Source organism: Primulina eburnea, chromosome 13 (assembly GCF_022965805.1).
Source record: "Primulina eburnea isolate SZY01 chromosome 13, ASM2296580v1, whole genome shotgun sequence".
In the NCBI taxonomy this organism is placed as follows: domain Eukaryota; kingdom Viridiplantae; phylum Streptophyta; class Magnoliopsida; order Lamiales; family Gesneriaceae; genus Primulina; species Primulina eburnea.
In genome coordinates, this window is record NC_133113.1 from 26,896,895 (window position 1) to 26,911,211 (window position 14,317).

At 36.6% G+C, this 14,317-nt stretch overlaps 3 protein-coding genes across 3 annotated transcripts; 1 reads left to right on the forward strand and 2 right to left on the reverse strand.

The window, feature by feature from the left end:
- The first annotated feature begins 2,411 nt into the window (after positions 1-2,411).
- On the forward strand, positions 2,412-3,980 carry LOC140810414 (uncharacterized). The gene has a single exon (XM_073168279.1). The coding sequence runs from the start codon at positions 2,412-2,414 to the stop codon at positions 3,978-3,980; it is 1,569 nt and encodes a 522-aa protein (XP_073024380.1).
- Positions 3,981-5,634: 1,654 nt separating this feature from the next.
- On the reverse strand, positions 5,635-6,546 carry LOC140810415 (metalloendoproteinase 1-like). The gene has a single exon (XM_073168280.1). The coding sequence runs from the start codon at positions 6,508-6,510 to the stop codon at positions 5,635-5,637; it is 876 nt and encodes a 291-aa protein (XP_073024381.1). The 5' UTR covers positions 6,511-6,546.
- A 1,121-nt stretch (positions 6,547-7,667) lies between these two features.
- Positions 7,668-12,533, reverse strand: LOC140809470 (hexokinase-3-like). Its single transcript, XM_073167111.1, has 9 exons — positions 11,908-12,533; positions 10,647-10,797; positions 10,361-10,543; positions 10,203-10,277; positions 9,466-9,621; positions 9,266-9,364; positions 9,032-9,159; positions 8,341-8,422; positions 7,668-8,247 (listed from the first exon to the last, which is right to left on the reverse strand). Exons 1-9 carry the CDS (start codon positions 12,192-12,194, stop codon positions 7,882-7,884), a joined length of 1,527 nt encoding a protein of 508 aa, XP_073023212.1. The 5' UTR covers positions 12,195-12,533; the 3' UTR covers positions 7,668-7,881.
- Between the last annotated feature and the right edge of the window lie 1,784 nt (positions 12,534-14,317).

A 14,317-nucleotide genomic window follows, 5' to 3' on the forward strand; every position in this document is an offset into this window, starting at 1 on the left:
CATCACCCCATCGTATTGCAGAAAAGGCATGTGATGATTTAATGAACCAACCTCGACATATACAAAGATTTTTCGACAAAGTTAGCTCAGAAACAGTTGCAAGAAATCGTCTTCGGTTGAAAGTGTTAGAGTAGGTGCACGTCGAGCCAAGTGTTGGCCGAGTGTTCACAATGAAACTCTATGTATAAACGATCTTTATTTTAATAATATTTGAATTTATTAATTTGGCGCATCTTTATCTTTATACCCATGCTAGTTGCATAGATAAAGTCCTTGAATATACAAATAGTAGAAAGAATATGAGATGCTCATAAGATGAGTATCATGAAACTCATATTTGGAATACTGTATATTCTAAACGGTTCCTAGTCGATTCAGCCGCCATTAAGAAGGATATAGGCCGCTCGAGTTAGAGACTAGTATCTGCGATGTGAGTACCATGTTTCATTGGTAGGGGACATTGTGATGTCCGAACATGCAGATAGGTGCTCCTTGTAGAGTGCACTGAACAACCCTCTATAAAGGACTTTCCAAGTGGTTCTCACTTATCGAGTGGAAACGTCCTAGTTTATGGTTGTACACCATTAGTCCTTATGACCCGGGACAACATTGAGACTCTATGTGCTAGCGTTTCACTTTGACTTGTTTACCGACTCCTATGGGGTCATCAGGTGGCAAGGTTGGGTGTTACGGCGAAACGTATATGAGTCGATGCATTGTAGTCGGGGATTCACCGCTTACCTACGGGTATGGATATCCTATGTGTTTTTCATGTATGTGTGGATTGAAATCTCTGATCAGAGTATGGTGGTAATTATGAAAGGGGTTTCATAGATTACACCATCGATGCAACCACGACATGACACATAGTATCGATTCATTGACAACTCTCGATAGACCAATAGTTGTCGAATCGGTCGGGATATATGAGTTGAAGGGACCGTACTGTACGCTAACCATAATTGAATGGTTCTTGCAGGCACTATCATGTGATACCTAGGGAATCACGTAAGCGATGCTGCTAGGCGTTTAACGTGATTGGTTGGGTACTATCAGACTTGAGTTCTGACGTTCTTACTATCAAGGAGTTGATAAGTAAGAATGGAGCAATTGGGGTATGCTCGAATAAGGACATGTTTAGTCCGAATCACATTGAGATGTGAACCCACGGCTAGTTGTATCAATGAACCATTGAGGGCCACACAAGTACTGGTTTTGTAAATCCCGATGAGAAATAAAATAGTTCAATGTGTTGAACGGCTTATAAATGTGTTTATAAGCGTTAAGAAAAATAGAAGTATGACTTCTAAGAGAGAAATATAAATTTTAATTTATGGAAGTGTTCCTAAGATTAAAATTTGGCCAAGTAAATAATGTAGTTGAAAATTGTGATTTTCATAAACATTGTTGTGGACTAAATTAAATTAATTCAAGTGTTGAATTAATTAAACACTAGTGGACCTAGTAGAGTCTAAATAATTAAATTAATTCAAGTGTTGAATTAATTATATAATATTGAGTCTTGTAGAGCTCAATTAAAATAATTATTTAACTAGTGGGACTTGAATAAATTCAAGTAGTATTTAATTAATCTCAAAAATGTTTGAGATAATTAAAATTTAGTCTATGGTTTTTAATGTGTTAAAAACCATAATATATATGAGAGACATGCTAGGGTTTGCATGCTTGGGAGATCAAGAGTCTTGAATACTTTTTAATAAAATAATGCATGGCATGTGGATTACTTTTTGGACTACCAAGACTCATCTTCCCTCCTCATTCAACTTGACTTGGCCGAAAATTCCTTGAGTTTTTCTCTCTCATTTTTCAAGTTTTGTTCTTCAATTTTTGGAGAGCAAAAATCATTCTCATTGAAAAATCCTTGAGCTTTTATAGTGCAAAACTTGAGGGGATTTACCTTGTTAAGTGGTGGGCCTTATTTCTTGAAGGAAAGGAGTTGGAGGCTTGTAGATCTTCAACCAAGAAGAGCTAAAGTATTTATACTTTAGTTAGTGCCATTACATCAACCTCAAGAGGTTGATAGGTAAATCTTTCTTAAACATCCTTTGTATGGTGTTTGTTTTGTAAATATTGCATAAAAATCTTGGTGGCCGAAAATCTTGCTTGAAAAATAAAATTTTTGACTTCCGTTGCGCTTCCGGCCACCGTAACCGGTCCGCTTTCAGAAAGTTGGTATACATATAGTTCGGTTGCTTGCACTTCAAGGCGTTCCTTTTCGAGGTCATGATGAGAGCTCTAATTCATCTAATCGTGGAAATTTTCTTGAATTTCTTGATATTGTGGCCTTGTATAATGATGAACTTTCATGTGCAATAGAGAAAGCCCCGAAAAATGCCAAGTACACATGCCATGATATTCAAAAGCAAATACTTCACATGTTCTCAATCCGAATGAAAAATATAATTCGTGAAGAAATTGCAGGGAGCAAGTATTGCATAGTCGTCGATGAAGCTCGTGATGAGTCGAAAAGAGAACAATTGTCTATAGTATTGAGGTTTGTGGACAAAGATGGATGCATACAAGAACGTTTTTTTGGGCTTGTTCATGTGTCAAATACGACAGCTTTGACATTAAAGAATGCTATATATTCTTCTTTGGCACATTACAATTTGGATGTTCAAAATATTAGAGGTCAAGGTTATGATGGTGCTAGCAATATGAGGGGTGAGTTCCATGGATTGCAAGCTTTGATTTTGAAAGATTGTAAGTCGGCTTATTATGTTCATTGCTTTGCCCATAGACTGCAGTTGGCTCTTGTTGGAGCAGCAAAAAATGTAACTCCCATTCATCAGTTTTTCGATAAATTAACTTTCATAGTTAATATTGTTGGTGCTTCGTGCAAGCGTAATGATGAATTGAAGGAAGCTCACACAGATGACATTGCTCACTTGATTTCTATTAATGAACTTGAGAAAGGGAGTGGACTTAATCAGTTGTGCACTTTACAACGGGCAGCTGACACGCGTTGGAGTTCTCATTTTAGATCTGTGTCGAGCTTGATCAAGATGTTTAGTGCATCATGTACGGTATTGCTCAAAGTTATGGAAGATGGGCTTCCTTCCCAACGAGCAGATGCAACATCTGTTTATGATGAAATGACTTCATTTGATTTTGTATTCATCTTGCATCTTATGAGAGAAATTATGGAGATCACAGATGTTCTTTGTCAGACATTGCAACGTAAGTCTCAAGACATTTTGAATGCAATGGAGCTAGTGTCATCTACAAAAAAATTACTTCAAGAGCTAAGGGATGACAAATGGGATGATTTGCTTGAAAAAGTGAAGTCTTTTTGCGTGGCTCGTAATATTGATGTTCCTGATTTTAGTGCTCAATATGTTGATAGGCTAGGTAGAGCTCGTCGTCATCAAGGCAATTTCACCATTGAGCATCATTATCGGGTAGACTTATTTTATGCTACGATAGATTCACAAATGCAAGAAATTAATGTGCGTTTTAATGAAGATGCGGTGGAGTTACTTATGCTTAGTTCTGCCTTAAATCCTCAAAATGCATGTGACTCATTGAGATATCTGGATATATGCAAATTGGTTGAAAAGTTTTATCCACAAGATTTTACTAGTGACGAAAAAGAGCGACTAGAGATGCAGTTGAAGCATTATGAGCATAATGTAGTTATAGGGCCATACTACAAAAGTCTTTCAACTCTTTCTGAGTTGTATCAATGGTTGGTGAAGACTAAAAAAGCTGATATATACGACCTTGTTTTTAGAGTGATCGTGCTTGTGTTGACTCTTCCAGTTTCTACAGCTACTACAGAACGATCATTCTCAGCTATGAATATCGTCAAAACTCGGCTTCAGAGCAAAATGGAGGATGCTTTTCTCTCGGATGCATTGATGATATTTATTGAAAGAGAAATTGCTAAAAATATTTGTATTGATACTATCATTGAAGATTTTGAAAACTTTAAGGAACGTCGAATTCCTTTTAGTTAGAAATACTTTTGTTAAGAAACGTACGGTTGATGTTTTGTTCAATATAACCCGTAGAATTTTTGTCTTTTCCATTCTAAATTTTTGTTTGTCTTTTGTAAGCGGCCCCCCAGTGTCGAAATCCTAGATCCGCCCCTGTATGTCTATATTTCGATTTTTGGGATATATAGATACATGATAAAGATATAAGATAAGGATAATGAGATAGATAATAGATAATATCTATCTTAGATTCAAAATTTAAATTCAAAGGTTTAAACTTCATGATAATGCATGATCAAGATAGCGGTAATCCCTTATAAATAAGAGGCCTCCCCCCAGTTCAAATTCAGGCTCAGTTTCGAAATCCTACCATCACCAGTTCTCGTTTTTCGAATTATTCACAAGTGGGTTCTTGTTATACTATAATTTGCACGCTTGTCCTTCATAAGTGTGCTTTTGTTATGCATATATTCTTTCGTAATGGAGTTTTGTTATATTATAATTTGTGTACGAATCTCCCTTCAGCTTTTTTTTTTGCCAGTTCGTTCGAGCATAATTCATTTTTCACGATATGTTTTCTTCAAGATTTGTCAAGTTATTATGTTCAAAGCACTGTTAGAATTCCATTGGATATGGGAAATGATTTCTGGACTATGACCCTTATACGGTGGGATGACAACCGTTGTACGGCTTCACTTTGTAGAAGATTAACATATTGGACATGACATCACTCCTTAGAGGATTAACATATATGAAAATGATATCAGGAAACCATGAAAATGAGATAAATCTCAGTGCTAAACAAATATGTTATACGGGTATGATATGTGGTGATATGTTATGATTATGAAGTAAGAATATTCGTTATTATTCAAGTTATTATATGTTATGTAAAATTTGAATTTAATTATATGTATATGTTGCTACATGTCTCGAACGGCCTCTCACTTACTGAGATTTCTCAAAATACTCATCATTTATTTTCTCTCTCTACATATAAGAACGAAAAACAAATGAAAGAAGAAGCATATGATGTTTGATTGCAATTGTGCTCCTTATAATGATTTTTTATTTTTAATGTAATAATCAGAAATCAGAAATCGATATGGCGATTGCCAGTAATCTTTCATTTACTTGTTGCAAAAATTTATTACGTGATCTGTCAATGTGTACCTGATCTGTGAAAAGTGACGTCGATTTTAGTTATTAATGTACTGACATCCAAATTCAAAGCCAAACAAGCGATTAGACTAAATTAAAGTAGCCATGATTATTCGATATCAAATCAACAATTAGATCAAAATAGTCAAATTAAAATTTATTGTAATAAAACCAAAATTTGAAAATTTAGTGAATCAAAACTCAAAATTAAACAAATTAATAGAACCAAAAAAAAGAACTATTATCTTATTTATTTTCATATTATAAATATTTTATCATCTCACCCCACAAACTTGGTGGTGTCTGAGTCTCTCATAGTCTCATATCAAAATTAATTTTTTGACCAACATGCAACCATGATCAAACAAAATAAAATCAAATTCAGAAGAAGAAGAAATACATATAGAAAATTATTACAAAAAGTAAATATGAAAAAAAAAAAAAAGTACAAGATAAAGAAAAGATTTTATTTATTTATTTATTTAATATCAATTCATTAACCAATAAAGAATAATTAATTATTGGGGTAAAGGGCCTTAATCCCGTCGATATCATCTTGAGTGAGATTCTTCCTCGGTTCTCCATATTCTACATGCGGAAACATGACAGCATTCCGATCAGTGCTATGCCCTAACCCTAGAATATGTCCTACTTCATGCAGTGCAACGGACTGAATATCTATTGTCCCCTGCCGAACTTCAGTATCCCAGATCTCATCTGCATCGAAGTGAAACCTCCCATCTGGTGGATAAAACGCGTGCGCCAAGAGCCCTCCCTCGCCGTCGAACGGGTACCCGTCCCCATGGTCCCAACTCTTGAACCCTATCTGTATATCACCACTAACGTAACCATAAGTGATTATAAATCTGAACGGTGAGATTAGAGACCATTTGAGTAACGCGATCACAATCGGGACCTTTGCATCTGGTCTGGTGTCAGGGGAGTACGAAAACGTGAGATTTCTCTTGCCCGGGGGCCATGGTCTAACAAGTCGATAGCGAGATGATATCGACAGGTGATCTTTTTCGAAACTGTGATTCACTTCGGAGTTTCTTATGAAATAATGATCTGGGGTTCCGCAACGAGGTTTCGACATCAGGTTCAGTGTTTCTTGATCGAGAACTCCCGTGACTTTAAGTTTGAAAAACGTTTGGTACTCCTTGACACCTGATTCCAGCTCGTCGTCGAAGAAATCATCGTTCATGTGGATTGAATTGGCGGGGTTCACGTATCCAAGATAAGATAGGAACTTCTTTAACTCAATCAAGCCATTTGCGTGGTCTCCCTTTCGGGTTCCATTCAAATCCTTCAGAAATTCATGGTGTGCATGGCAGATGATAAGAATAGCAGACAAGACAAGAATGTATAAAAAAGAAATTTTGGAGGTCATGATTTTGATTTCTTTGCACGCCAATGCTGTGTGTGTTCTTCGAGAACTTCCCCCTGCCAACGACCCCAATTTATAATTATGACTTTTCTAGCTATTTTCGTAATCTCCAAACACTTTAAATTATATTGTTACAATTAGATTCAATTATGCATGCCTTAAAATTGTCTTTACGACAAAAATCCTGATAAAATTAAGCAGAAACATTTACAGCTGAAATAATAAAAAATTGAACAAAGATCTAATTAAAATTTCGTCCATCACCAGCCCCAAAACTAGTCATATTCTTCTTCCTCTATCTGTTCTTCCGGTTTATCTGGGAATGAGGAGTAAGGAGTTAGTGATTCATCACTCAACAAGTTGAGTTCGTTTGAGTACATACATAACAAAATACATGAATTTCGAAACACATACTATGCATAATATGACTCATATCACAAGCATATCTTTGACAAGACACTGAAATTCTTCTACTTTCCGTGATTTATTGATATCGGACTCTAATTTTTACTCTTCTAAAAGGCGAGACCGTATAATGGTAAGGGAAATAAAAATACCACTAACAAAAAGGAACCAGAATGCCTAAATTACGATTAAAATATGTTATCAAAAAATTGAATAGGATCCGAGTTCTAATTCGTATTTGTTATTTTTCTAATTCGTATTTGTTATTTTATTTTGTTTTATAAATATTTTTAAAGTATACTTTATTTTTTATAAAATTATGAGGGGGGCAAGGGGCTTCAACCTAGCCACTCATCCCCCAAAATAACCTGTGGAAAAAAATTGAGGACTACTCTCCGTCACACCTACCCGTTAAGAAAACGAAAACACGTCGCCCCTAAATACATAATCCTTTTTTTTGTCGATGATACTATGTTGTTTGAATTCGTTATGAAAACGAAAACCAATTGTCTCCCCGAATACATAATCCTTCTCTTTTTCGTCGATGATACTTTATCGTTTGGGACAGTTGACCATGCTACTAGCGAGAATCTTCGCGAGGTTCTTCAGGTTTATGTCCGATATAGATCAGTTGTATAGCAGCAGATGACGAGCATATATAAGTTAAGAGGACAAGAGTGTAAGGAAAAGCAAATTTGATTTCTTGCAACACATGATAAATTATTACAACTTTGTTTGATGTTTGAACACATGTGTAAACCAAACCATATCAGCATTAACATTTAATGAATGAATTACAACGTACAATATAAATACAGAGTGGAAGAGATACCATATTTCAAAACTTCTAAATTCTAAAATATAATATGATTGAGGATTTATATAACCTATGAAATCTCCCCTTGAGCAAACTATAAATGATATATGCATTTTACAAATTTACAGAAGATGCAAAAATCAACAAATATTTCATGTAACCACAGCTGATGGTGCATGAGACGCAGCAAGAAGGGCAGCCCCTATACCCGAACCGTTTTCTGTAACTTTAATAATGACATGAGGAGCTATATGCTCCCCTAATATTTGTTCCATCGCTTCGTTCAGATACTCTCTGAACATCGTATAGTTTGTATACAAACCCCCTTCGACTGCCACTACAGTTCTTTTCATCTTGTTTTGCCTCGTTTTTGCATTCGAAATTCCACCACTTCCATCACGGCCAATCTTTTTTAGGATTCCGACAATACCAGCAGCTACTAATCTAGCTGCTCGGCATGTCACTATATCACACAGTTTGACAACAAGTTTCCGGACATTGAGGGGAACATCGGGGATCTGAAAGGTAAAATTACGACAAAAATTGGAAAAAGATACCGTCACATCTGCCATACTTGAGACGAAACACTAATGGAATGAATGTGTTCATACCTCGAGAGTGTCTCGCAAGATTTTGGCCACCTCCCTCAAGTCAGGGGAATTGTCCTCGTGCATAGCAGCCATCAAAGGTGTCCTGAAATGTTCAAACCAATGACGCAAATATTAAAATCCATGTGTAAACCGTCAACTACAGTAGTGATACATGAACTCACTGAATGCCAAAGCCGTAACTGAGAGAGACCGCCGATGGGTTAATACGTGCAAATTATTGGACAGAACAAAATTACAATGCTAATAGCTTTGCTCCGACATACGAACAGGAAAATTTTGAAGTACAGTAAAATAAGTACATTCCACTCAAAATGCACAATCTGGAATTCCTTGCTCTTGAAAAATAAGGCCTTAATTTCAGATCTTTCAAAACGCTTGCATGCGTACGGACATTTTATTAATTTCATCCATCAATCATTCAATAGCACGAAAGCTATACAGGTGTAAAATCTAACTGATTTTTGAAAAATCCTTGAGCCAAATAACATACTCCTTTCATATTCCAATTAGAAACTCATCCACTAGTATCAAATATTTTCTTCGATCTTGCAGTACTGATTCAGAAAGTGACTAAAGATGATGCATCTCAAATTTTAAATATGGGATTCGATCTAGAATTATCACGTACAAAAAAGAGAGCGAATAAATCGTGATAGTAAAAGAAAAAAAAAACTAACAATTAGATTAGTACCTCAAGATGAAGGGCTCGTGTAACTTGGAGGAAGCGGGTCCAAAAACATCCGACTCCTGTGACATCTGAAGCATAACTCTTCTAACAATGTCTCCTAAATACATTCCCGATATCATTTTTTCGAAACCCTAAAGCATGATAATCAACAATTGACCATTATAAAGTTAAGTAGACGAATTTTAACTAAATTGTAAAAGGGATAAGGAAAAGGAAAAAGAAAAAAACTGATCTCACTTGATCATTGGGGTTAGGACTATCAGCATCCAAGTCGACATCAAATTGTGTTTTCGGCAAATGAGATGACCAAAAATTTCCCCATTCCATGTTAACTACCTAAATAGATTAAGAATATTGCAAAATAGTTAAGCTCAAAAGAAAACTGTGTAAATGGGGAATATTAATCAAAAGCGTAATCAATGTGCTAGAAAGAATACCATGCCTCCAGAATTTGCAAAAAGACCTTGACACTTGATGATGGCATCTGCTCGTTCTAAATAGCAGGCATTGGTACCTGTCCCTATTATCACAGCAGCGACGGTGTCCTCATCATGATAATGACCCAGGGCCAAGGTCCCTACGGTGTCATTTATCTGTTTAAACAAGAATTAGTTCGTTCAAATATTCTTTGAAGTAAACAGTGACGAAGCAGGAACCATTATCTGATTAAAGAATAAATAAAACATCTAATGATAAATTTGAATTGAATTATTAGGTTGATCGCTTGCTATTGTACCAAATTATAGCAAATATGGTAGTAGCTCGACTCAAATCTTTTAGAGTATAACAGACCAAGAATTACGGTAAAGAGCCACAAACATAAACACCACAAACAATAAAGTTGACAGATAGACAAATGCAGAGCGACAATCATATTGCAAATGGAAGGATGTATCATAAACATGTCACCTAAAGACAGCGGTAACTAGCCAAAGGTCACATAAAGGGCATGCCAAAATGCAATCCAACAGAGTAGAAGGAAAAAGGTAATCAACACTTCAACATATCACAATAACCCATCCAAGAAACTGTATTGCAACTTTTCGGCACTACAATTGAGATGATGTAATGAACATATAGAGTCAAGTCAATAATCTACCCCTTGACCAAGAGTAATGGGAAACTCGAATTATCATCCACATAAATGTCAAAGATTATGAACTTGAATGCTTACAAGTGCAGCCACTCGCATATCCAGGCCTTTTAGAGACATTGCTTGCTGTAGGCACTGAGAGACATCCCTTCCAACCTGACATTTGGCACGATGAAACGAGTTTCAAGATTTAAAATTGGTAAAAGTTGAGTCATCAACGTAAACCAAATTGAACTAACCGTGTCTTCAATAGAAAATCTTTTCGTCCATTTTGTTAAAATCCCCGACGACAAAGAGGTGTGTTTCACAGGAAATGAAAAGGTGAAACCAAGTTCCCTGCCTTCTCCTCGCGAAGGCTCAGAAGTATTATTTTCCCTTTCAACAAAATCCTTCATTGTTGCTGCTATATAACCAAAAAGCTCCTACAATTGGAGATACAACAAAGAGAGAAACATCAATAATTTATTCTGTATTACATTCATATCAGGAATTCTTGTGGACTATAGGAACTTGCTCAATGCTCACCTCGCTTGTGCTGCTCATCAACTGTTCTGGAATGGGTTGCTCATCTACTTCACACCCAATAACAGCAGAAGGTTGACCCCCCAACTGAACACGCAAGACCCGGAAATTTGTACCACCAAGATCAATTGCGTAATAAGTTCCCTTCTCATTCCTGGGAAAATAATTTCTCAAGTTTAGGGGGTAACACTTACAATTCTGAAATGCCTAATTAACACCCAGCTTGCAGCATGGAACAAGTAACAAAAAACCCGAGATTTCCAAAACAATGGATTAAATTTAAAAAAAAAAAACACAACCAACCATGGTAATTTTCAAGTGAAGCATAATCACAGAATAATGCGATAATGCATGCAACAAAAACTCGTCAACCATAGAGGACACAATACACATGAAACATTTGGCCTAGCAATGTGTGATTTCTAAACTGGATCACATGATCAAACGAGAATTGAAAAGGACAATAAACAAAATGGAGTAAGACAAACAGATTACAAAAACAACTAGAAAAGATATTCTCTAATAGAGATAGTTCCCGTCATGGAAATTGTCATAGTTAACATCAAATGAATATAACCGAGGTGATGAGTAGGAAATTGCTATATCACACAGTCCCATAGCTGGCATGTAACAAGATCCAGCCGAGAGACTTGACCAGCAAAAGCTTTAATAATTTTTATTTTTCCGAGATAGATAGAGGTAAATGTGGCAAAAATATATGATCCAAAGCTTAATATACGAATTACACTGGATAAGGTAGAATGAAAAACAAGAAATCATAAATCGATTACCGCAGCTTCAGATGAGGGATCCCTAATTCTATAAATAATCTAATAATTGAAGGCGCAACCAAACTAATAACTAAAAGCATCGCATTTTTACAAGAAATCCGGGGATATGCATCGAATGCTCCGTAAAAACAAGTGAGGAAAATGAAGACGTGACTAAAGTTTAAAATTTAAAATCACCCAGAGAATGCAGAAAATGTCAAGAATCACAACATTTGAAAAAAAAATGATTTTTTTAATCCAACGTTTCAAAATAAAATCATCGGAGAAGAGAAAAGACACATACAAATACTAATATTAAAAATAAAATAAACGCTAACTTTGAACATCAAAGCAGTCAAAAACCAGCCACAATTCGATTAATGGACACATGCAAGTTTCAAAAGAAACACATACAAAAATACGTATACAAACACGTACAAATTCAAAAACTAATAATAAAATAAATACAGATATAAAAAAATCCATGCTTTTACCCAGTGGGGAGGGTGTCCACGTAGGTAAGCAGCATCTTGAGCTTAGAACCACCCTCAGAAGCAAGCCCCGCGTGCATCTCAACTACCATAGCATCGACCACCTGCCGCAGCCGCCCCACGGGGGTGGCACAGCTCTCTTCGAACTCCTCCAACACCCTCACCACCCTACTCCACCCAATCCACCGCCTTGCCCTCCTCCCCACAATCATCGCCGAGGCCACGCACGCCACCGCCGCACAACCAGCGGCTAACGCCACCACCACCTTCCCCACGCACGACGCCGTCATTCCCTATCACTGACTATATCCGTGCCCCCCTTTCGATTAAAAAGACGACGTATCAATCAATCATCTTCACCAAAAAGCAAATAAAAAAGCTTCTCCTTTCAGAACAAGCGATCAAGACACAACGACGTTTCAAGAACACGATTTTTCCCTGTAACTTCCCCTCCGATGAAAAATACGGCGGCTGACAGAGAAACTCCGGAGCAAGGGACCACAAAACACGGCGTATCCGGCCGTCGGCGGCTCCAAAACCTTCGACTGCGGAGAAACGAAGTAGACTTGGGCTGGAACAAAAAGTTGAAGAGAGAGAGAGAGCAACGGTGAGAGTGGTTTGGAAAGCGAGCCCCCTGCTGGGTACTTAAATGAACACCGAAGTGACATATTTGCCCCTGAGGAATCAGCAAAATGCCTGATTTGTTCTGGTTTGACTACGTAGAAGATTGAGAAAATTTATGCCAAACGGACCCTCAGTCGAAATTACGAAATTGCCACTGCCTTTTAATTCAAATTTGAAGTTGGAATGAAATTGTTAAATCTTTGAAAAAAAATGGAGAATTTTGATTAATTGACCTATATAGGCTACAAGGATGGGGACTTTTCCTTGTACTATAATTTAGTATGTCCAAGTTGAGTTTCCAATTTGGATTCCTAGTGCTTCATTATTAAGTTGTCATGTTGCAATATGATTTATTTAGACTAGTACAAATAATTTTATTAGTCAACTAAATAAATAACTTGAACGATTATAAGTCGTAAGTTAATTAGCATGAGCTTTAATTCATACGCATTTATCACTATTGGTCATGAGCAGTATGTTGGTAGAGCATGATCTTTAGCCCATGCATTGTCACTCATAGAATATTTTATTATTGCATAGTGGTAAGGTTTTGAGTATTTGCTTGGTTAAAAAAATAAAATGATATATTCCTATTAGTATAAATTTTAGTTTTTTAATAAAAATTAAACTAATAAAAACTCTTTTTTCTACCCAAAAAAAAACTTTTTTCTTTGTCCATGGATTTTAAAAATGATGTTACACCATGAATGATATATGTCGGTGTTTGTAATACATATGATAGTGTTTTTACAGCTTTGTCAAAAAAAAATATAATTGTTAATAATGATGCAATTCAAAACTTTTAAATCAAACAGTTAAGAGCTACGTTTCGATTGCTCAACATGGATAATTTTTACTTCCAACTTGATATAACAAGAAAATCATGCAGCCTATGCAACTCCCCGTGGGACTCAACATGTCATGCCCTATTCTTCTGCGCTGCAATTAAACATTTGTGGAAGAGCACTTCATTTATGCCGATTCTCCGAAGGGGCTCTCACTCTTGCACGTTGGAACTTTGCCTGTGGCTGAAGGAGCAATTAACGAAGTCAGAATTTGAGAATTTCGCTACTTACACGTGGGCGGTTTGGCGTGAAAAGCAAAATGCTCTCCATAGGGAGAAGAAGTTGGCCCTAGCAGATGATGTGAGCTGGAGCTTCACACTTTTATCAGATTTTCACAAAGCCAGGAAAAATGAGAAACTAGCGGTTTTACCTTTGAGTGGAAACCGAGAGAAGAAATGGACACCGCCAAGGCATCGCTCACTCAAGCTTAATGTGGATGCCGCTGTAGACGAGAAAAGGCAACTTTTCAGTGTTGGTGGGGTAATTCGAGACAATCAGGGTAGGTTGCTGTTAGCTTTTGGGAAGCAGTTAAATCAACCTTTATCAGTTGTCCATGGTGAATTGCTGGCAATCTGGGAAGGAATCCTTCTTATCTACGATAAAGGTTATACTGATGTTCAAGTAGCATCCGATTCTCTTTTGGCAGTGCAAGCAGTCACTACCGTACAAGAAGATCTTAGCTACACTGGACTTTGTGCTACAAATATTAGGGAGCGCTTGAAGAGACCTGCGATATCTGATTGCATTCATGTCTATAGATCGTCGAATAATGTCGCTCACCGTGTCGCTCGTTTTGCTTCTTCTTCGCCTTTACCGTTTGTTTGGTTGAATGGCGATTTTCCTTCTTGGTTGGCTAATCTGGTAATGGATGATTTCTATCAATAAATTACGAGTTTTTCCGTCAAAAAAAAAAACGTAAATACTGAGAACAACTCTGTAAGCCA

Excerpts from the sequence above, each read along its gene's own strand:
- LOC140810414 (XM_073168279.1), top strand. The coding sequence starts at position 2,412 with ATGAAAAATATAATTCGTGAAGAAATTGCAGGGAGCAAGTATTGCATA.
- LOC140810415 (XM_073168280.1), bottom strand. The coding sequence starts at position 6,510 with ATGACCTCCAAAATTTCTTTTTTATACATTCTTGTCTTGTCTGCTATT.
- LOC140809470 (XM_073167111.1), bottom strand. The coding sequence starts at position 12,194 with ATGACGGCGTCGTGCGTGGGGAAGGTGGTGGTGGCGTTAGCCGCTGGT. Across the intron at positions 10,544-10,646 it reads TGATGAGCAGCACAAGCGAG|GAGCTTTTTGGTTATATAGC; the intron begins GTGAGCATTGAG and ends CTCCAATTGTAG. Across the intron at positions 8,248-8,340 it reads TCTTGCGAGACACTCTCGAG|ATCCCCGATGTTCCCCTCAA; the intron begins GTATGAACACAT and ends TTTACCTTTCAG.